At 40.3% G+C, this 22,370-nt stretch overlaps 1 protein-coding gene across 1 annotated transcript in view; it reads right to left on the bottom strand.

Moving 5' to 3' along the window:
• Window positions 1-12,410: 12,410 nt before the first annotated feature.
• Window positions 12,411-22,370, bottom strand: part of ADSS2 (adenylosuccinate synthase 2) — a 38,178-nt gene continuing 28,218 nt past the window's right edge. Inside the window, exons 9-13 of the mRNA XM_068185373.1 lie at window positions 21,515-21,669; window positions 20,958-21,082; window positions 19,894-19,991; window positions 14,029-14,178; window positions 12,411-13,196 (exon numbers count right to left, since the gene is read on the bottom strand). Of these exons, the coding sequence (XP_068041474.1) occupies window positions 13,144-13,196; window positions 14,029-14,178; window positions 19,894-19,991; window positions 20,958-21,082; window positions 21,515-21,669 (581 nt within the window). The 3' untranslated portion in view covers window positions 12,411-13,143. The remainder of the gene's footprint in view (window positions 13,197-14,028; window positions 14,179-19,893; window positions 19,992-20,957; window positions 21,083-21,514; window positions 21,670-22,370) is intronic.

Genomic DNA, 22,370 nt, shown 5'->3' with positions numbered 1-22,370 from the left:
CAACCATAGGTTTGTCTCTCCAGGTTTACACACAGGAGAGCGAGCATAATTCACTTAGCCTCTGGCAGGGTTGAGGGAAGTCTTCAGTACGTGCCTGTGCTGACAGTATTTATGCATCTCATGAAGGTGGTAGTGGCAGCAGGGTGGGATGGAACCATGAACTTATCAAACAGGGAACACGGAGAAAAGGTATTCTTCTGGTGTCTGGTTTTCTGCAGTACTTTTGCCATCATTGCTAAGGTCACTTGGATGACAATGGAACCTTTGGATGACAATGGAACCATTTCCAAATCCTGTTACCGAAAGCCTGACTGCTGGCACCCATACTGGAGCCCACAAAATGCATCAGTGAAAGCTGAAGTTGTCCACAGCTGTGAAAATTACATCACTCCTGCCTAGGCACTCCACCTTTGTTTAAAAAAAAATGAAAGGCTGCTTTGTTTTCTTCTATTTTTTTTATCTCTTCTGCTAAGACTGTACCCAAGTCACAACCAGTAACACCACAGACAAGTCCCAAGGAAATAACTGAGTGAGAATATCCTTTTACCTTTCCAAAAGTGGGCAGCAAAACCTGAAGGTTGATGAAACAAAGGCTGCGTATCCATGCAAATGTAACTGGCATTAAAAACACCATGCAGGTCACGTGCTCCATCCCATAGAAGACGGAAAGAGAAACAGTAGTAGGTTTCCATGAAGTCTGATTCAGCATGGATATCTAAAACGACTAATTGCTTTTTAAGAGATTATCATGGACAAGTTTTAACAAGTTTAACTGTGTCTTTTTCTCCAAGTGCCATTGACTGCAATGCAGAGGCCCCCAGAGCAATGTGAAGAGAGTTTGTGACAGCTGAGTAGCGCCGGCTGGTGAAATTCTGGTTACGCCGGCAGCCATGGAGGTTGTTGCCATCATTTAAATAGTGACAGGATGTCATCCCCTGTTTTCAAATTCTTGATGCATGTATTAATAATCCAGTCTTTGTGATGCTGTCCATTATTGAAACACTAAGAATTTAGATTTCAGTTAGGAAACCAGACGAATGTTGCTAGCACCAAGCAGGATATCCTTTCTGTGCTGACTTGACAGCACATAGAGAGAAGCTATATTTCACATGTGAAATATGCAGGACAAATCAATGTAGCTGAATTATGAAGCCCCAGTGATGTCTGCCAACTTGAGCAGGCGCAGTCCTCAGCTTTTGTCACATCAATCCTATTTATTAGCAGTGGCAGAGGGGGTGTGCAAGGCTCTTTTCAAGCTGTAGCTCAGCAATTAATGCTTCTGGGCTTAGCTCAGTATTTGTGAGCCGTACCTGAGGCACAGATGCTCTGTGCTAACAGGAGTAAACTGAGGCACAGAGGGATAACACAGTCTCTCCGCCTGATCTCCAGGAGCAGTCACATCTGGGGAGCAGAGCTGGGAAGCAATCCCAGCAGGGCACCACCCTCTTCCCACCTCCTGAGCACCCATGGCTCTTGCCTGGGAAGTGCAGGGAAATCCATGCTGCATCTCCACATATGGAAAACCACATCCACTCTGTCACAGCTCACCACCCTAAGCCAGCACAGCCAGTCACCAGGTTCCGGTGACAGGCAGGAAGCAGGAGCCGGCAACCACTGAGGTGGGCTGGAAAGGTGGCAAAACCTAAGTGGTTTGCACCCAAGTGAACCTCAAACACCCTGACCTTCGGGGTACCTCAGCAGGGAAAACTCTGCCACATTGGGAAGTCCACAGCAGCTCCCAGGAAGTGACCCACGGGAGGCTGCAGCAGCAAAGGCTGCAGAGGCTCTTAAAACACCACGCAGATCTGCGGGAGCCGGATGGGGTCAGCCTGGCTGAGCAGCCAGAGGGGACAGAGAGGACACAGGCTGGCAGAGGTGCTCCTGCCGACCCAGAGCGATGAAGCCACGAAAGTGCACGGCGAGAGACCAAACGAAATTCACCTCGCCCAGTGCACTCAGCACACCGGGGCTGCTGCTCCCACACAGGCCGGGAGTCAGGAGAAGCTCCTCAAAGCGTTCCTCTGCTAGGAGGGCTTGCGGCGCTGGGCTCAGCCGTGCAGCTCGAGGTACAGGCCCGGGGCGATGGGTTTGCGGCAGAGTTTCCTGAAGCTCTCTGGCTCCCGAGGGATTTCCAGAGGCCACCAGGTAGGCTGGCAGCCGGGGAGCCTCTGCCTTCGCCCGTGCCCCGGGACCGGCACCGCGCCCTCGGGAGCCGCGCACGCCGCTCTGTTTGTGCTCCCGCTGTTTACACACACGAATTTAAAGCATCTCCCCCGGTTTCTCCGCAAATTGCTGCATTCAGATGAAGTGGCAGCTGCTGTAATTAAGACACAGTTAATTACATATCCCCTTAATTGCAATGATAGGATTTCGTCAATTTGGTAAATAAGAATTGTTGGGTTTCTTCCGGCAAGTGCAGCCTCAGCAGGGCTCAGATGCGGCTCCCTTTGTCTCCCGGCACGGGGCGAGCGGGCCGGCCCCGGGCAGGGGCGGCAGCGCTCAGGTGCCGGCGGTGCCCGCGTTCGGCTGCACGGCTCTGTCGGGGCTCCAGCCGCTCCTGAACAGCCCTTGCAGAGGGCAGCAGCTGAAGGGAAATGTTGAGCCCGAGATCCAACGCAAGCGCGGTGTTGGGAAACTTCAGGGGCAGGGCGAGTAAGTTGGCAGGAGAGGCAAGTTTTCTCAAATCTTTTTTCTTTATTTAAGAAAGAAAAAGATAATGGAAATGAGTTGGATTCCTGGAATCTCCCACTCATCTGCTGCTGGGCACAGACCATGGCCCTCAGTACAAGTACTGCCTAAATTTCAGCTCTGCCCCCAAGAATGACTACAAAAAAAAAAAAAAAAAAACCTCTGCCTATTTCTTTATTTACTGTGTCTATTTTTCTTCCTTACTGACTGTGCTAAATTTGCGAATTGTTCTTCTAACTCGCCAAGTCCAGGGCCAGCTCAAGCACGTGCCCTCTGTCCCTGGCAGTTTCTGGCTTTCATACCCTGTGCAGCCCCACAGCTGGCAGGCTGCTCTTCCAAGGACAAGACTCCACCTGCACCAAGATTACCACGGTGATATAATTTTGTCTGAAAGGAGAAAACAGGAAGACAGAAGGGTTGCTAAATGCCAGGGCTGAGTCTGACCATTATCACCTGTTTCTGGATGAGAGCTGAACTGGACTCCCACAGGAATGGCCAGAGCCTGGAGTGAGCAAAGCAGTCGGCATGAAGAGACCCCTTTCCTTCCTGCTCTGGAGGCTGCTTGGTACCAATGAGATGTATGTCCCTTTTGGAATTTCTTTTTAGTGATTCAGTACACAGAGCTGTCATCCATATTAATTAATGAACTGTGGTTGACTGAACAAGTATGTTCAGAGTGCTTGCACACAAAAGAAAAAAATCATCTAACTGCAGCCAATTATCTAAGATCACCCTAGACTTAGTAGTTAGCTATGATTAGCTAGAAGTTAATGAAAATATTGTTTATTTGCCTCCCAATTCTTCATCCAACAGGCAAACCCAACCTTTCCCCTCATGGGAAGCAGCAAGCACCACCTCTAGGTGAGCATGGCAAACTGGTTTGGCACAAGGCTCAGCAACCACAAAGCAAAGATCAGGATATTTTTTTGACAGCATTGGCAAAGCTCTTGGTATCAGCTCAAATGGTGACATATTCAGACTTGTAGAATGTTTTCATATGCCAACAAAGGAATGTGGCTGGATGAAACTGCTTTGGAGTAGGTGCAGAGTTGGTCAGGCAACAAACAAACAAAGAAATCACACCTAGAAAGTGATTCACCTTCAAACAGGCAACTCAGTGAATGGGTCCTGTTTCATGCAATTCAAACTTTTAATCAGTGAAGTCAGCAATAGTAAAAAGAATGTCCTTAGTAAATGTGCAGGTGATGCAAAGCTGAAAGGAGCTAAAAGTACCTTAGAAAACAGGGTAAGAGTTCAAAATTATTTTAACAAATTAGAGAAATGGTCTGAGAAAAATAGGCTGCAATGCACTAGGGCTGTGGGCAAGTTTCTACGTGTAAGCAAAAAAAAAAATCGATAAAGCAAATGCAAAATTGACTGGAATATGAATCAGCAAAGCTATGACATTGAAAAGCTGGAAAACATCATACCACAATCCATAATTAGATTTCCTGATACAAGATACTTGATGTCATCCATCCCTTACACTCACATGCAAACATCAGTGAACAAACTATGACCATTTTCAGGTCCCAACTCCCCAGGGACAGAAAAAAAAAACAAACTAAACACACCGCCTTGGGTATCTCTAAAAGTGACCTCCAAGCAGAGCCTCAGAGAATTGATTAGGCTGAGGAAAAAACTGGGACACAGCAAATACTCAAAAGAGTGCTGCAGGGGAAAAAGGCAATAACCTGTCCTCCCTATCCACAGCAAACAGCCCACAGAACAGCAATGCCGAAACTTGCTGAGGAGAGATCTAAATGGCTCGTAGGAGAAACTCCAAGGGTGAAACACTGGAGCAGATTAACACAGAGGTCTCAGGGTAAGAGGTTAGGTCTCTGTCACTAAAGGCAGAAATCCTCCTCCTATCCCAGAACCTCATGGTCTTTCCTGGTTCTGGGACTCTGTGTCTCAGAAGAAAGCAAAGCTCTTCCTTCTTCCCTGCTCCACCTTGTTTTTCCTGAGGTCTCCCTATTCCAGTGCTGAGATGTAGGTCATAGCTCATGTGACAGAAGGGTGCATAAAAAAATCCAGACTCAAATTACACCTATGATTCTAATTCTAGAAAGATAAAAGAAAGCTTTACTTTCTGTCTACAGCTAGTAAGATGCACTGGAGAGTATGTCCAATAAGACATCAGAAAAATATTTACCCTTTCAGATCTAACCCTGGGCTCCCTCCCATGTCAGATCTTTTTTTTTTCTTACCCTTTGACTTTCTTTAAACTTCACCAGTTAGGAGATTCTCCTAGACTCAGATCTAGGTGTAACTTGAGGAGAATGCAACCTGAGGACCAGCAGGTACTACAGTCTAATTTAGCAAAGTGCAGCAGCACTCAGGATGGTGGCTCAGGTGTGCAGGGGCACAAGTTTCCAAGTGATTTGTTGACAGATCCTCTCCCCTGTCCAGCTGTAAGTCTCCCAAGACACCATTCTATTTCGTTGTATATACAGTCAACTGCAACATTGCTAGTAACCTGGCTCAAACAGCACTCCAAAAGGCACTCACAAGGCTGACACCTGTGAGACTGCTCCCCTTGCCCCCTGAAAAGCAGTACAGAAAAGAAGAACCATCACAAAGCCAGGCCTAGTGAGGCAGAGGGTCTTGCTCCCACCAACAAGGCAAAGGAAACCCAAGCTGACAGCACCCATGCTTGTACCGGCAAGATTTGCCTTTCCTGATTTTCATTCCATAATTCATCTAAGTCTGTAACCTCACTGCATGGACCAGGAAAGGTAAGCTCACACTGCAGCCTCAGTCTTAGCCCAGTGTGTAAGCAGAAATACCACCTAGTTAAAAAAACTTTACTGGTATGGCCTTCCTTGGTTCTCAAAAGCAGTACAGACTTCATCCTGGAAAAATAATTCCTTTTCAGCATGTAAAGTTATTTGAAACTCAAAACCAAGATTAAGCTTTTTTTTGGTTTTTTTTTTCTTTTTTTTTCTTTTGTGGTTTATTATTATTTAGCACAACAAGTAGATTACAGACGGTCCTGCAATTTTAATTGTATGGCTGTGGTATTTGGATGTACTGCTTCCCCTTGACTGCACATGCTCCCTGCAGATCCCAACATGAAGTATTTAACCTCTGCCTTAGGTTCCTCTCCTCCCAGTGGGGCTGTCTGTTAAGACTGGAGCCACTCTTGCTCACAGCATGATGAGGTTTTTTAGTACAGCAGGTTTGAAAAGCTTCTGAGACTTGTAACTAAAATTTTATGTATAAAGTTACAGGAGAAAGATGTAACCCAAACATTCTAAGGGCAAATTTAAAAACTATTTCTGGATGTATATCCAGGGTGAAAGATAAATTCTGAAACAAGAGCCCTTGAATTGTACACCAGGAGACAGGCAAGCAACCCAAAGTTTGGAAGAAACCTAGTAGATTCTGTAGTAGACACAGCCACTACTGGCATTCTCTCAGGTAGCTGGGCTGGCAACCTGAATACATGATTCCAGCTGGAGGAAGGAAGATGCAACCTCCCCCTCTTCCCAAAGATGAGGGATGAGGAATGCTTCCCGCTGAAGCCACGCCAGGGTAAAACTGGAGAAGAATCACCCCCGGGGACGAGCTGGGGAGAGGAGAGGAATCTCTGTTGGTGCTGCTGACTATGATGAGGACAACAGTTGTGCAGAACTGGCTGACAGGGATATGGAAATGTTGGTAAATATAACAGTGATTCTCAACAGCTCATATTGTGTGTGAGTGTTGGAGTTGTCACTTTTGTATGTTGTATAGCTACATTTTCCAAGATTGACTGAAATTATCTAAAGCATGAAAATACATTCTTTTGTAGACTGGATTGGATAAGGAGTTTTTACATCGTGCTCTGCAACTAAGTGAAAGATGTAGTGGTCTTAGTTTCAGAAAAAAATTGAACTACGGATGTGTTTAAGGAGTTTCTAAGATGGTTGTGTCATGATACTATTCAAAACAATACTCCTACTTAAGATCTCTGGTGAGAACCAATTTTAACATCAAACTCCTGGAGCTGCAATATTAATTCACACTCCAGTGAAGTAGTTGCCATGGAATAGCCAAAACATAATTCACCGACTTTGATGGGCAACAAAACACAGAAAACATCTACTTTGTTTTCCAAATACTGGTGAGTCAGTGTTTTACACACAGCAGCCAAATTTCACTCCTCAGGAGGTAGAATAAATTATTACTTAATTGTGACAAACAAGCAGACCATATCAGACCATGGATATAATGAATCAGTCTGTGGAGAAATTCTGCCTTGAGTCACAGAACAGCACATTTTCATCCTGAAATAAAATACTCTTTAAACAAGTCAGCTAGTTCCTGCATTAGTTTCTACTCTAAGACCTGCCACTAATATTGAGCAACTCATTCTAGAAACTCCCATAGCTCTGCAAAGTTTAACCTTTTGTAGAACCTTTACTATTACATGCAAACACCATTCCTTTTCTTCCTGGGGATTCCTAATAGGCATGCTATCCCACAGTGAATTTTGCTATCAAAATGGAGATTAATACATTCAAGCCACATAATCAAATTCTTTTAAATTCAGCAGCAGCTCCTTAACAAAAGCACAAAAACCCCCCAAACATTCAAATATTTTACACCAATGCTTGTAGGAATTCGGCATGTTACACTCTGCAAAAGCTACGGGAGTTTAGCAGATTCTGCACCAATCTTGCCACCAGCCTCCTAAACCACAGAGCACACAGTATGTGCACGGGTCAGGCTGTCAGTTAGTTGCATTAAAAAAATCCACTGAAGATTCTTAGCATTTTAGAACAGTACTTTTTTGGGGAAAAAGAAAAAAAGTCTGCCCAGCTTTTTATTTCTTATATTTTAAAAAATGCATTCATCTGCATAAACTCACATTTTTTCAACAGAGACAAGATTTTACCTTATTATGAGTGTCATCGCCTTATTCATTTGTAAGCTCTGTATTGGGACAAAAATATTTATTTTCCATGACTGTTATATATAAGAAAAATCACCTTTCCACAGCTTGGATGAGATTCTTGCTCTCTAGTCTGCTGCTTGCACCTTCACTTCACTATCCTCTATTTGCTTGCTTCATCAGCTCAGCTGTTCATCCTGGAAAGGATATCTGGTTTCTGTCATGGGCAGCTAGGATGGCTCCATAAGTCATATGCATCCAGAGGAGCTCCAAGGTAAGTCTGTGCATCAAAGTAAACCCATGAGACCCATGGAATAAACCTTCCCCCTTTTATGCCTGTTGTGGTCAACACTGCAACAACTTCTAGTGATTTTTTAATGACTTTGATCTACAAAAGGAACAGAAGAACCCAGGCAGAGGAAACCAAAGCTACATTCAAGTTTTTGGTCATACCAGGAGTGCTGCATGGCCTGAATTTGTCATATATTTGAGAATTCAGAATGGAAATTGCTGTAAAAAAATCTGGATTTTTCTTCTCCCCTATGAAAATTTGTTGCATTGCACATTGACTTCAAAGTGTTTGATGAAAAAAAAAAAAAAGTAAAATGTGGTAGGCTATTTATATTTGGTAGTCAAGGCTTTGAAAATTCTTTTGATACTGAACTAATGCAGTTAGTTGCTTGACTGCAAGAGGCACAACCCTTATTGGGCTAATTACAAGTCAGATGAAGCCAACTGAACAATACTGAATTATTAAGGTCTTACTGTACATTTTCAGGCTGTTAATATCTATTAGATTACAGCTGCATTATACTGAGTGCTCATTTCAGCAGGAGATTAGAAAGTACATTTATAATTCTGGCTACCCTTTGGATGGATCATGGTATTTACATACCATATGTCAGCATGAGATTACAGAATGATTTATGCTCTTTGCCCAGACCTTTCGGTAAACTGCAACTGGCTTTGTAGTAAACTACAAAGCTGTAACGCCCTTCCATCCTGACTCTGACAATTCAGCTCTCAGGAAAAGACCACCAATGACTGGTACAATCATGCTTCATTCAAAGCAACAATTGACTTGCCCTTTTTTCAACACAACTGAGTGATCCATGCTGGTTTTCCTGTCAGAGGGACATGGAAACTAGGGAGGTGTGCTTCACTATTAACAAGCTAGTCCTAAGTTGCATGCAGGGAAAAAAAGTGAATAGTCATCTCATGTTTTGGAAAAAAGAGCTGCCCCCAAAGGCATGCCAACTACCAACACTCAGGTACCCCCGTTCCCTTCTGTAAGAACTAGACCACCTTCTGTAATCACCAGACAGTAACAGTCAACCAGGGAACAAGACAAGGAAAACCATCGGTATTTGGGTATTGTTATCTAAGAATAGTTACTCAAATACACTATTGATAATTTCAGCAGTGTGCATACACAAATAGATTAATCAGTGAAAAAAAGCTAGTGGAGTATAAGAAAATACATTGCTTTGATACACTTGACTAGTGGTTCCAAAAGTGGCAGTGAAGGACACTGGGATTTAACACAGTGTTATCTGTCTAAAGCTGAATGGAAGATACTTGAATGTGTGTACTGCAAGGTATTTTGAAGATGACATGTCAAATGAGTTGTCAAAAAATGGTGCAAAATTTTAAGTCAATAATGCATCAGCTGCGTGTACAGGCATGCACAGCAGTCTATACCTTACTTTCAGTATGTAAAGCTGTCAAACACCAAAAGTAAGTGTGTTTGACTACTGTACCACCAGGTTTAAGTTTCACTGTTTCAGAGACTACCAACAGTATGGGCAGGAGAAAAAACTCACCTCATGTCATTGTCTTTCCTTCCCAGCTATTTTGCCCTTTACTTTTTCTTAACTAGTCACACCTTTGATTATGTTTCAGTAAGAGAGCTGGCTGTGATAGCAGAAGGAGACTATCATATTTTATTAGAAAGCAGATTTCCACCATGATGGTAGATGAAAGCACCATGGCATCGACATCACATCTGCCACTTCATCTGAAGGTTTTGTACATTAGCTGCATGTCAAAACCCAGTTAACATGTGGAACACAAATGGAAAGGCTAAGCAGCAGAAGTATCCCTCACTTTCCCTTAGTTAGTTAGTAAAGGAGGCTCACTAATCTGTAGGGACATAAGTGCTATTAAATGCTGTGGTACAGCATAAGCCTGGGAGATTGAGCCTCATAAATATTTTAGTGGCAGCAAGAGAGTGAGATCAAAATACCTTGTCTGTCATCAGCCTTGTCTGGTCTAACAGGTATGTGTGCCTCCTGTAAACATCCCATTAGCCAGAGGGGACACTTGGAGGAGAATCAATTTCAACTACTATCCTATACTGCCATCCTCTCCCCTTACATGGCAGAGACTGAAGAGCCTTCAGAGAGAGACAGAGCACAGAGGAAGGGCCCAAAAAATAGATGCTTGTGAAAGTATGAAGGTTTTTCTTTTTACCACAGCTTACTACTAACCTGTGACAGACAACAAAAAGCCTTTGGCCAATGAGTATGGCAATTCCTTTGAGAATTAGTTCAATTCCTTTCTTGACTAATGAAGTATGGGGAAGCAGAACACAGAATTTTATCTAGAGCTAAAAAGCTACATATGTCTTCAAAGCCATTTACCTTTGACCCTGCTGGACACAGAGCTGAAGGTGAAGTATTAGGCTGCTGTTCTCTTCTTCCTTCTTGGTTCCACAGTTGAACATGAAGTTTCAAAAAATCCCTGTAACTTATAGTATTTGTTCCCACACATGCAGGTTGGTGATAACATCCCATCTATTTCCCCATCTGTACAAGTGAAATAAGGGGGCGAAAAAGTAGCACTGGAGGAGGGGGAAATTTGGTAGGGTATAACCATTCTTTGACATAAGGAAAGTGTGCACCAGTCCAAGAATTCACTCCAGGAAAACTTAGGCAAAGCAAGCATGCAGGGACAACATAAAACACTTTACAGATGCCAAGTTTAATCACCTGAAATTGAAAAATTCTTTGTTCCAGGTCATGGGAGTAAATACACAACAAGAGATCCTAGACCACACATATCCTGGACCAGTACTGGTAGGAGAATGTTCTCAACTTTCCAGGCCTGCCCTTGAATGGAAGAATCAAAAAAAAATCTCAGCTGAATTTAAGACAGCAAAAGAATAGAAATCACTATTGCATCCAAGGTAATTCTGTTTTGTTTCTTTCAAAATACTGCACAAATATTTTATATCATTTTAGGCTACTGCCGTATTGCTCAGAAATACTGCAGCATCTGGGAATATGAATTCCTCCACTGAAAAACAACGGTAGTTTGTACAGTGGGGTTACAACAATGGAAAACCTGAAACCTTGAACTTGAAGGTCTCTGCTTGGCAGAAGTGAAACACAGCTCCATAGATCTGTTTTATTTCTTCACTGGCTGTAGAAGGAAACATGCCCTCATTTATTTACTTATTTATTCACTTTTTGAACCAGCTAGGCCCGCAGTATTTGGCTGGTAGTTTCACGGGCAGCACAAATCGCCTTGGTGCCTCCTACAGCTATAAGGGAACAAGAATACTTAGTAATTATTACCTATTGTTCACATTGCAACATCAATTCCCTCTACTGCCTAGAGAAAAGTAACTTTCTTTCTTTCTAAATAAACACTAGAATTTACATTTCACACAGTTCAAGCCCTCCTTCTCTCCATCTGGGAACTAGGAAAATATTTTCAATTCAGTATGTCCTTTAAGGGATGGTATGGTTTTCTCCTGGACTGCAAGGCTGACTGCAAAACTAGAGCTTCATCTTCCCCAGGGGAAAAAAAAAAAAAAAAAAAAAAAAAAAAGATGTTGCTTGCTTTTTAATGCTGATGAGAATGATCTTTACATGCAATGCTGATACAAAGGTTTCTCACTGTATTTGCCAATTTTCCAGCATTCTGTGGTATCCACCTCTTTCCTCACATTACACAAGTAAAATACAGACCCCAGTAACTGCTCTGTCACATGCAAGCAATTCAATAGAAAACGCTTCTTAAAATCAGTAGTTTTATCCTTTAACCCTCCTGTCTCTCCTCTTACAATAAGCAATTTTATTTTGTGTCAATTTAAAATATAAAAATTGTGCTAACCACCTCAGCAGCAGCACAGTCAACAAATTATTCCATTTCAGGTAACATGTGGTTATTCAAGACAAACAAAAAGGCCTCATATCTTTTATTTTGCATTAGAATTTTCTTATACTCATTCATATATTCTTATATGCAGCCAAAATCTACTAAACTAAACCTAAAACTGTTGCCGCACCCTGATACAAACTTGGGTTTAGGAAACAAAGTAAGTTTTATTTGACGTGAAAAAGAAGCACATGAACACCATAGCACAGTGTGTAAAAAGAGACTAATTCTCAGTAATCTGGAAAGGAAAATTAAATTACTGGGTTGTTGCAAAAAGAAAACAGATTCTTTGGAATAGATAATAATGGTTATAAATTTAAATAGTTCTGGAACATTTCCACATTTCCCAACAATAATCCAAAATATGTCAAATGACTTGAGGTGAACACTTGTTATTTACCCCACACCCAAAGCAAATACATAGAATACATTAAATGTTATTTCTATAGCATCTTCAATTTATAAATACAGAAGTGTCTGCACTTTGGCAATCCTCCAGAGAAGGATCTTCAATGGACTCTGAAGAAAGGAATTTAAAAGGGCATCAAAATGTTAGACTTCTCACAAAATATAAATATAGCCCCATTTAATTAGAAGAACAGTTTAAGATATGCGCCTTGGAAGCAGAGAAGCACAGAGTTTAAAATGCCAGGAAAAGAAAGAGTAACATCATAAAACATTTAACTCAAAATCAGAACAGTTCTTTAATAATTGCAAATTAACTTTTTACAATATCAGTTTTCTAACTTTCTGGGCACACTTCCTGGTAAACACTTGAGTATCCTCTGTGAGTTACAAAGAGTAAGTTTCCTGTGTTATACAGCTAAAAAAACCTGGACATTCGTAACAACTTGGCATCACATCTTCTTTTAAAAAAGAGATCACACAATAATTTAGACAGCATTTATAGCATTATAAAAATCAGACTCCCCTTCTTTAATCACTCACAAGACCAGTCATTAAGAATACAACAGCTTTAGGAATACAAATAATGAGGATGTAAAACTACTTGTGCAAAACTGCATTATTTTCACTGTCTAAAATTTCAGGGAAGTAACACCGCCAAAAGCAGAGAGAGGATAACAAAGACAAACAGTCATGAAAGCAATGCTACCTTAGATTTTCAAACAGGAATTACATTATGAAGTAAAATATTAGGTAAAGAAAAATAATCTGATGGCACCTTGAACAACAATGACAAGTGTCCTGGTAATTGCAGTTGAACAGGAATTGATACAGGTTCATGTTAAGAGCCTCTTTCAGGAGTAGCAATTGATCTGGGGGTATCAACTCTAGCATTTCTTTCCATGCAAAAATCTATCTTTCCAACATCTTTGCTTTGCGGGCTACTAATGCATTAAAGAATGAGCAGTCTTTTGAGGAGTGTGCTTTCTTCCATGCATCTGAAATCTTTAAAACAGCTGGATCATTGATTCCCTGGATTTCCCTACTCCAATCCATTTAACTGCAGGAGAGAAAAAGCAAACTTCTATTGTAAGTAATACAAAGCAAGAGTGGATTGTATCTTAAGATACAAACTCATCTTCTTAAGCACCACATTTTGAAGAAAAATACAGCATATACTATTCACACATTAAGAAATTATAACTTTGTCTGTTGTTGTCAAAGAATACATTGACAACTTCAAAAAGCAAGTATTCTTGAAATTGCCATAAAAAATTATTCACTTTTACAGATTATAAGATAAAAGGTAGTTAGAAACAATAAGAAAAGTAAAAATTTGTATCATCTCCTAACTCCCAGCTTTGGATGGAACCACACCTTTATTAGGATCACCTTTATTTGGCAGCATGCAGAAATATATCAGTTCAGGAATATATATATACTCTTATATTTAATTCAATTCTCAATATATACTCTCATACATACTCATATATATTTATACATATATATACATATATACTCTCATATACAATTCATTATACTAATTAATAACCCATAGTCCCACTGACTTTATGATAATAGCAAAACTAAACCCCAATTATAAGCAGTCTAAAAGATAGTTGAGCAAGTTATGAAAGGAATAGTTCTTCTTAACTGAAGAACTATAGTATGAGCCAGAGAAGGAATGTGTATTAAAACTTCTGAAAATTTCAAGTTCAACTACTAAATAAAAAGTAGTAATACCATAATCCCCAGTGGCATCAGGTACATCACAATAAGCACAGTTAGAAACTAGTTTTCAGTATTTTGAGTGTTCATTAATACAAAATATCAAACAGGTTTCATGAAGCAGGAATAACCCAGACAACAAGAAGAAAATCTGTTTTACTCACCAGGAACATCCAACTCCATTTCTATAAAACGAACATAATTTTGTGCATTTACAGGCAGCTCATCAAACGTCCTGGCATTTGATATGTCCGTAACCCATCCTGGGAGTGTCGCATACTGAACCTCTACTTTGTTTAAGACTTCGTGGTTGGCTGAAAAGCAAACAGAAACAAAAATTTTATGTCCATAGATACTGTATATTCTCTACCATGAAACACCAATGGTAAGGCTTTTATTCTTTCCTTACACAAAGAGGTTTGCTCATAAGGTAATACAAGCACTGGAGATGCTAAAGTGTTGGGGGTTTTGTTAATGTAAGCATAAGGGGGGCAAAATGCAGTAACTATCATGACTCAGACTTTAGGAATTCCAGTGCTCAGTCACATGCATATATTTTGCTGAAACCACAATCTTTTCTGTTCAGAAAACAATTTTCAGGGAAATAAATCCCCAAAATGTTCTTTTTTTTCTGAACAAATACTGAGAACCAGATCCCTCTTCATAAGGAAATTGTGAAAGCAAAATTAAGAACCAGCTTGTAAGTATCAAGCAGCTAAAACATGTTTTAAAATGGCATAGGAGTGTACCTTTTACTAAACATAGTCGTAAGATATAGTTAGGACTTAACAGACCCCTGATGCCCACAGACCCTTTGCCTCAAAACCCTGCAATGAATTTATCAACCAGTGTGGAGTCCCACAGGATGTATGAACAGTAACTGTTCCCAGTACTTCTAAGAAGAGAAGCAATATTTTGTCCTTCATTTAGTAGCTTGCTACAATGTTGTCCTTTAACTATGAATCCTGTGATGATTTCTAGTACTGAAAAACATGCTAGGCATACTGTTCTGGTACTGAATCTCTCCAGTAATTATCTGAACATTAAGTCTTGGCATGACATAGACAGCAAAACAAAGGGCTTAAGTCTGAAAATGATCAAAATATATTGATTTAAAAATGGGAGGAGTCAGGCATTCCTTCTTGCCTCCATGAAGAGGAGAGCATAGTAATTACTTTATGTAGGCTCTGTGTCTCAGTTTGAGTCACTCCTGCCAGGACAGCTAGTCAGCCTGGGAAAGGGTTTGAGGTGCAAGAGGCACAGTAGAGGTGCAAATACAAAACCACATGCTAACCCCCTCCAGCATGTGTATAGCCAACAAACTCAAGCTCAGCACATTGAACAATTTGTTCTGATGGAGGCAACAGTTCAACAGCAGCAGTGCTGTAAGGACAGCCTTAATGGATTAGGCATTTTGAGAAAGGCTGAAAGAAGACTGCTCCGCTGTCCTTAAAGTCTATAACAGCAAAGAAATGTGCAAAGTTTTGGACCAAGGTGTTCCCAGGTTAAGGGAATCCTGAACCAATACTCATGGCAATGAGAACACACAATCACAATAAGGATGTTTGGTTGCAGAAGCCAAGGATAAGCACTTTATTGTAGAAGTAACAACTGAGGTGTTGTCTGCTGTGCAGGTGATCTGTACAACAGAACAGACACACTCAAAGTGCACAACCACAAACTGATCTCCAAGCAGTGCAGATGGTTGCTAGCCTCCCTCTTTCTGAAGAGGGAAAGTGAATGAACACCTCATCTTGGACGCCCACAGGCTTTTTTCTTTGAAGTCTCTCTGATGAGGTTAGAGGGAGACAGCTAAAAACATTTGGTATTGAAAGGTCTAATACTGACTACAATCTTCCATTAGCCTGTATTAGTTCAGCTCCTTACTTCCCCCTAAGAGAGAAGAAAAAGAAGGGATGTATTGTTTGATATTTCAAGGGATTCTTTAATTTTGTCCCAGCAGGTGCGATAAAGATGATGTGTGGTAAAGACAAGCCACAAACTGAGCTCAGTGTAGTACCAGATATAGTCACCATCTAGATCTCTCTCAGCTTTTCACTGAGGGGATTTATCTTTTAGGGTTTCCAGAATATTCCTTAACTGCTTAACTATATTACAGACAGAGCAAATACAATGATATCATAATTTGAAGAGTGATGTGATGATAGTTCCAACTCAAGAAAAATAACTCAGATTTGGGACCTTGGAACCTTTATAAGAGAAAGATCCTCCAGCAATTTCCAGAAACTGAACATGAAAACAGTCATGTAGGTCAGACCAAAGGTGCATCCAGAATAGTGTGCCAGCTCTTTAACCTACAGCAAATGCCCAGGGAAAAAGTGCAAGAAAAAAAAACCACATCAAGCATGAAAGTAAAGGTTGTCCAAAGTAATCTCCCAATTTCCTAAGCATTTGTGTTTTCAAAGTCTCCTGAGATAGAGCTTATATCTCTCTGTGCTGAAATCAACTGATGTCTGAGCTCGGACAGGAAGCATTAGAGAACTAGACAATAGCTTTCACATTCTTTTTAAACGGATTGGCTCAAACCTAGCAGGAAGTTTTGTCTCCCATAAACTCCTGTCACTGGCCAGCAAAAGACTACAGCCTCAATAACACCAACTGAAGCCAGCCATAAATTTACAAGACATTCTAGGATCCTGCTTAGGAGGCAATTATGAAATGCACACAGAAAGCTAAGCTAAAACAACCCCGAATGACACTTGTATGATTCTCCGATCCAGGTGCAAAAAGGAACAATATATGAAACATGACATGCTTTTCCTGAGATGGTGGGTACTGTGTGTGCTTCTAATTTAGAGAGTCGTTTCACAAGAAGGGTAAATCATGAACATCTCCAAGAGAGCGGGAGGGTAGGAAGGGGAGAGAAAAAGAAAAGGTCTGCCAGTGAGAGCTTCCCAGACTAGTTTTCTTCTAAATTAAATTCACGTTTGAAAAAAAAAATTATACAAGCACACAGCATGCAGAAATGTAGACATCAGAAACAGTCTGCAAAACACAGAGTGGGAATAAAGTTACCTTTTGTTTTTTATGCCAGGGGCAGGGGTAACCTGCAGCATGTGTGCTGAAAATGCTGCCAAATGTTGAAGAGTGTAGCAAAGAGAGGTGCGGAACACAAAGGCACTGTGAGAGACAGCATCTTCCAGCTTACCAGAAGTTCAGCTCAAACTCCTTCCTGACGCTTTAAGGAAGACAGCATGTCAACAGCTTCAACTAAAGTTCTACCAGAATTCTTAATTGTTCATACAGTAAAGAAAAATACAGGGAAGTGAGCCACATTGTGCTGCTGTGACCAAAGGTCAGATGTTACCTAGGGGTATAGAGGGAACAAAGTCTGCTCCCTCAAGAGTTGTAGCTAACAAGATTCTGGCCCTGAGACATACAATGAATGAAAAAAAAAAACCCACAAATTACTGACATCTTAGTACTGTACAACATGGCCACCTGCTTATGTCATCTTTAAGGATGGACTGCCAGAAAAGGTTTTCCTGGCTTGAGCACGAGGTCATACAATAGGCTACAGGAAAAGCTTTTACTGAGTAGGTCTCAATTCAAACATGCAACCTCTCCATTATGTTCAAAGGCCATTTCAAGTAAATACAAATGTCCCTAATGTTTTGATATGAGTATCAATCAGGTAATATCTGAGTCTTAAAAAAGCATTCCCTGGTTTAATGCAAGACGAGTACTAATTTTCCTGAATCAAAGTCATTCAGCATGTATTCAGACTGGAACTGGCACTTTTGTTTGAAAATCCTGGACAGCAAATCAGTTAGAAAACTCCCACAAGAACATGGAGAAACAAAAGATTTTTTAAAATTCCTTGTGAATTACTCTTAACAGATATGTACTATTTTCAAGGACTAGTGGCAGATCATCACTTATTCCTTTACACATAATTACATCTTTGTACTACATAAATCCTGCTGTGAGTTGTATCCAATTACTATAGTTCATCTCCTCACCCACAAGAAGTTCTCTGATGATGACGATATCATATGAAAAATTGTAACCTGTGACCAGCCTCTAATCCTCATGTACCAATTAGAAAGAAAATGGGCACCTATGTGCACATTATGAAAATCAAAAAGCTCAATCTTTAGTACTGTTTTATGTTCTTTTTTCTGCAGTATGTCTAACTATTGCAAACTGAACAAGACATATTATCTATAAAAACACTGGCTTGTGATACTTGAATATTTTAACAAGCAGGTACACTCTTCAAATAAAAATGACCAGTGTCCTCCTCAGGAACTACAGTTTCTATCACACTAAACTGATGTACCTTGGTCACACATTAGAAAATAGTCTTGCTTTCACCTAAACTAGTCGTTTGTTTCACAGAATCACAGAATCACAGAATAATGAGGTTGGAAGAGACCTCTAAGATCCGCAAGTCCAACCTATGCCCCAACACCTCAACTAGACTATAGCACCAAGTGCCATGTCCAGTCTTTTTTTAAACACATCCAGAGATGGTGATTCTACCACCTCCCTAGGAAGACAATTCCAGTGCTTTATTATTCTTTCAGTGAAAAAAATTTTCCTAATATCTAACCTATACCTTCCCTGACATAGCTTGAGACTGTGTCCTCTTGTTCTGTCAGTGGCTGCCTGGTGGAAGAGACCGACCCCCACCTGTCTACAACCTCCCTTCAGGAAGTTGTAGAGAGCAATAAGGTCACCTCTAAGCCTCCTCTTCTCCAGGCTAAACAACCCCAGTTCCTTCAAACGTTCCTCATAGGGCTTGTGTTCCAAGCCCCTCACCAGCCTCGTTGCCCTCCTCTGGACATGCTCAAGCATCTCAATATCCTTCCTAAACTGAGGGGCCCAGAACTGGACACAGTACTCAAGATGTGGTCTCACCAGCACCGAGTACAGGGGGAGAATGACCTCCCTGCTCCTGCTGGTCACACAATTCCTAATGCAGGCCAGGATGCCGTTGGCCTTCTTAGGCACACTGCTGGCTCATGTCCAACCGGCTGTCAACCAGCACCCCCAGGTCCCTTTCTGCCTGAACACTGTCCAGCCACACTGTCCCCAGCTTGTAACGCTGTAGAGGATTTTTGTGGCCAAAATGCAGAACTCGGCACTTAGACTTATTAAACTTCATACTGTTAGACTCTGCCCATCCATCCAACCGATCTAAGTCTCTCTGCAGAGCCCTCCTTCCTTCCAATAGATCAACACAAGCTCCCAGCTTAGTGTCGTCTGCAAATTTACTAATGAAGGACTCGATGCCCTCATCCATGTCATCTATAAAAATATTAAATAGAACTGGTCCCAGTACAGACCCCTGAGGGACACCACTGGTGACTGGCCGCCAGCTGGATGCAGCACTGTTCGCCACCACTCTCTGGGCCCGGCCATCCAGCCAGTTCCTAACCCAGCGAAGAGTGCTCCTGTTTCTTGCACCCCTTGTCCCTCTTTTACACTGTGTAGCTTTTTTAGGTTTTTGGCTGCTCCATAATTCATTAAAGGGAAGTCAACTGTTAGAAATATAACAGTTAAGGAAAGAAAATACAGAAAGGAAGGAAAGGAAGACAGAAGAGTTAAGGAAAGAAAAAATTGGCTTTTCAACAGGACCAGTTCTCTTATGGGGTTAACTGCATGCTTAAATGAAGACTTGGCCTGCTAAAAATGGGCATCAATACAGCAGTGGGAACAAGATAATAGAGTTTAGAATATCAAACAAGCTTCCAATTTAGCTTGAAGGTGATGCAGGCTGTATAAAATAAAAAGGACAAGTAGTAGCAACAGTTATGTTTTACAAGCTTTATACAGATCTTTAAATCTTTCTAGTAGACAAAATCCAGTATTTGGTACAGGTATCTTTAGGGTGCCGGTACTGGTATGGTAAAAGATATGTCTGGTGCATCTGGAAGACATTAATGGCTTGATGCTTAAGTAAAATATTGCTCTTGTAAGTTTTACAAATAGAAGTTAAATGCATTTAAAAGTACCACATTACATTTCACCAAAATCTAAAATTTTTAAATAAGCAGTCTTACCAGGAAAATGAGGTATGATTTCGCCATCTAGTTTGTATGCAACACCAACTTTGATTTCTGGAAATACATCCAAGATATCCAATTTGGTAAGTGCCAATCTAAAAAGAAACATTACTCTGGTTAAACAAGTTCAATTCTTGAATCTTATCACATTGTTAAAAAAAACCCCAAAACAACAAAGAATCAAACAAAATCGATTCCTGCAACTGATTTTATTTCTTTAGAAAAATATCTCATATGGCACTAATCTGTTAGCTGGTCTGACTTAAAAAAAACACCCCAAACCAAAAAACAAACAACCACTGAAACAAGACAACAGCAACAAGAAAGGGTGAAACACAGTTTTTGCTGCATCCTTTGACCTAGTACTACATGAAAATGCCCAAAAAAATCAAAGAACATGTATTCTCCAATTGAATGAATTTGTCTATGGCTTTAAGTGTTATAATTTTACATGGTGAGCGTGCTGCCAAGATCCCTAACCATTTAAGGTATAACCATTTAAGATAACCATTTCATTGCATGATGCCCGTTGGTGTTTGTTCCTGTCCTACAGTGAAGGCAGAAAAATAATCAAACACTGGCTCTACAAATACCTGGCTGCATCTTATTTAAAACAAAACTCACAAAGAACATGGAAAACAAAAGTATTTAAATAAAATATATATTTACACTATTTAATCTGCTAGAAATTTTATACCAGTTTGTTTCAGGCACCTACCTTTCATTTTGATTAACATCCCAAAGACATACATATTTTTAATACTTAAAAATACTAATGGAGATACTGATGGGTTCCCATCTATTTTATTTTGAAGACAAACTAACAACAGAAATATCCATAAAGAAAGAGAGAAAAATCTACATGTATGAAAATATTAAATGTAAAAATATTTAATGAAAGGAAAAATGAGGAACAGCTAATTTACCAAAATATCAAAACAATCAACAGATCAGTATTAACAGTGCAAATGTTACTAACTGGTATATGTACAATTTACAGTAATCTACAGCATTTCATGATTTTCTGTCAAGTCACCAGCAAAGCTCAGCAAGCAACTCACGCAGTAAATCCATTAATCATATAGACATATCGGAGTGAGACAAGGTCCAGCCAGCCACATCTTCTCTTCCTACCAGTGGTAACACCAAACTCTTTGCCTCTCTGTTGCAGCAATTCTCCAATTTCCTAACAAAGATTAAGACACATCAGTGTGGGTTTCTTTGATTTGCAACACATGATGCAGGTGTTTACTTAACATTTTACAATATATCGTAAATTACCTTTAAAGTCCTTCCCCCAGTTTTTCACAATGCTGTCCATTAGGATGAAGACAGCAATAGAAAATGTTCATTTCTAATTCAAGAGAATGATTTTTAGGCAAACTTCGCAAAATTAGTTCCTGCTCTAACCTTCTATTCCAGCGAAATGTGTAAGAAAATTGCAATCATGTTTGGTAATCCTGTAAGCTCAGTCTAGAATCAGAAGATTGAGACATCCAAACACAATGTCACTTAAGTACTTGCACTTAAGCATTGTTAACACTGACTTAATAAAATTCAGCTAAGACACACCAAGTTATTCCACCCAGCAGGTCACACCTGAGGCTGTAACACTCACGTTATCCTGTTCTGTAGGAAAGGCACCAATTCCAACTCTGGTTGTGTAGGCTTTCACAACCCCATACACTTCCCCGATGTTCTGCGGTGGCATGCCCAGACCTGTGCACACACCTCCAACTGTGCAGTTTGATGAAGTCACAAAAGGGTATGTGCCTATTAAAAATCAAAACATTTGGTTTAGAAAAGTATTAAAACACTGGGTTTAAACTGTTTTTTAAAAAAAGTCTAACCTGGTGAGAAATAGTACTTGCACTGAACTTACCTAGATTTTACAACACTCAAAACCAAAACACACAATAAAGGTATTTTACAGCCAAGAACACATTCAGTGAGCTCTTAGCTTTGTATGTACATTGTCTAATCCACCTTCATTGGAAAAGGTAGAAATCTGACTACTAACTGGTAAAAATGGACTACATAACAATTCAGGTAAAAAATTGGAGTAAGACACCACAAAAACATGCCTTTCTTTATTTCATTAAATATACTCACTTACGGAACAATACAAAAGTTAGAAGGGAGACTTTTAAGAAAACAGCATTAAAAGTTAGAGAATAGAGGTTTACTACTTTTAATTTTTGGAGGAACAATAAAATACAAACTCTACAAACTGATCAGCATATTATAAGGATAAGAAATTGTAATGATATACAGAATTCTGGAAAGAACAACTTTGTTTACATAATCAAATGAAAAAAGATCATTAAAAAAAGAAGACCCATTGCATAATGTCTAGTAGTACAAGTCTGTCTCTAGTTACATATTCAGCTGTCATTTAAAATGCAGCCTGGACTGCAGAGAAAAGAGTTAAACATCTCAAAATCCTTAGGTTTATAACTTTTTTTCATTAAGTA

Source organism: Anomalospiza imberbis, chromosome 3 (assembly GCF_031753505.1).
Source record: "Anomalospiza imberbis isolate Cuckoo-Finch-1a 21T00152 chromosome 3, ASM3175350v1, whole genome shotgun sequence".
NCBI lineage: Eukaryota > Metazoa > Chordata > Aves > Passeriformes > Viduidae > Anomalospiza > Anomalospiza imberbis.
Note: the sequence above shows the minus strand (reverse complement) of the source record. Positions and strands in the feature narration are given on the sequence as shown.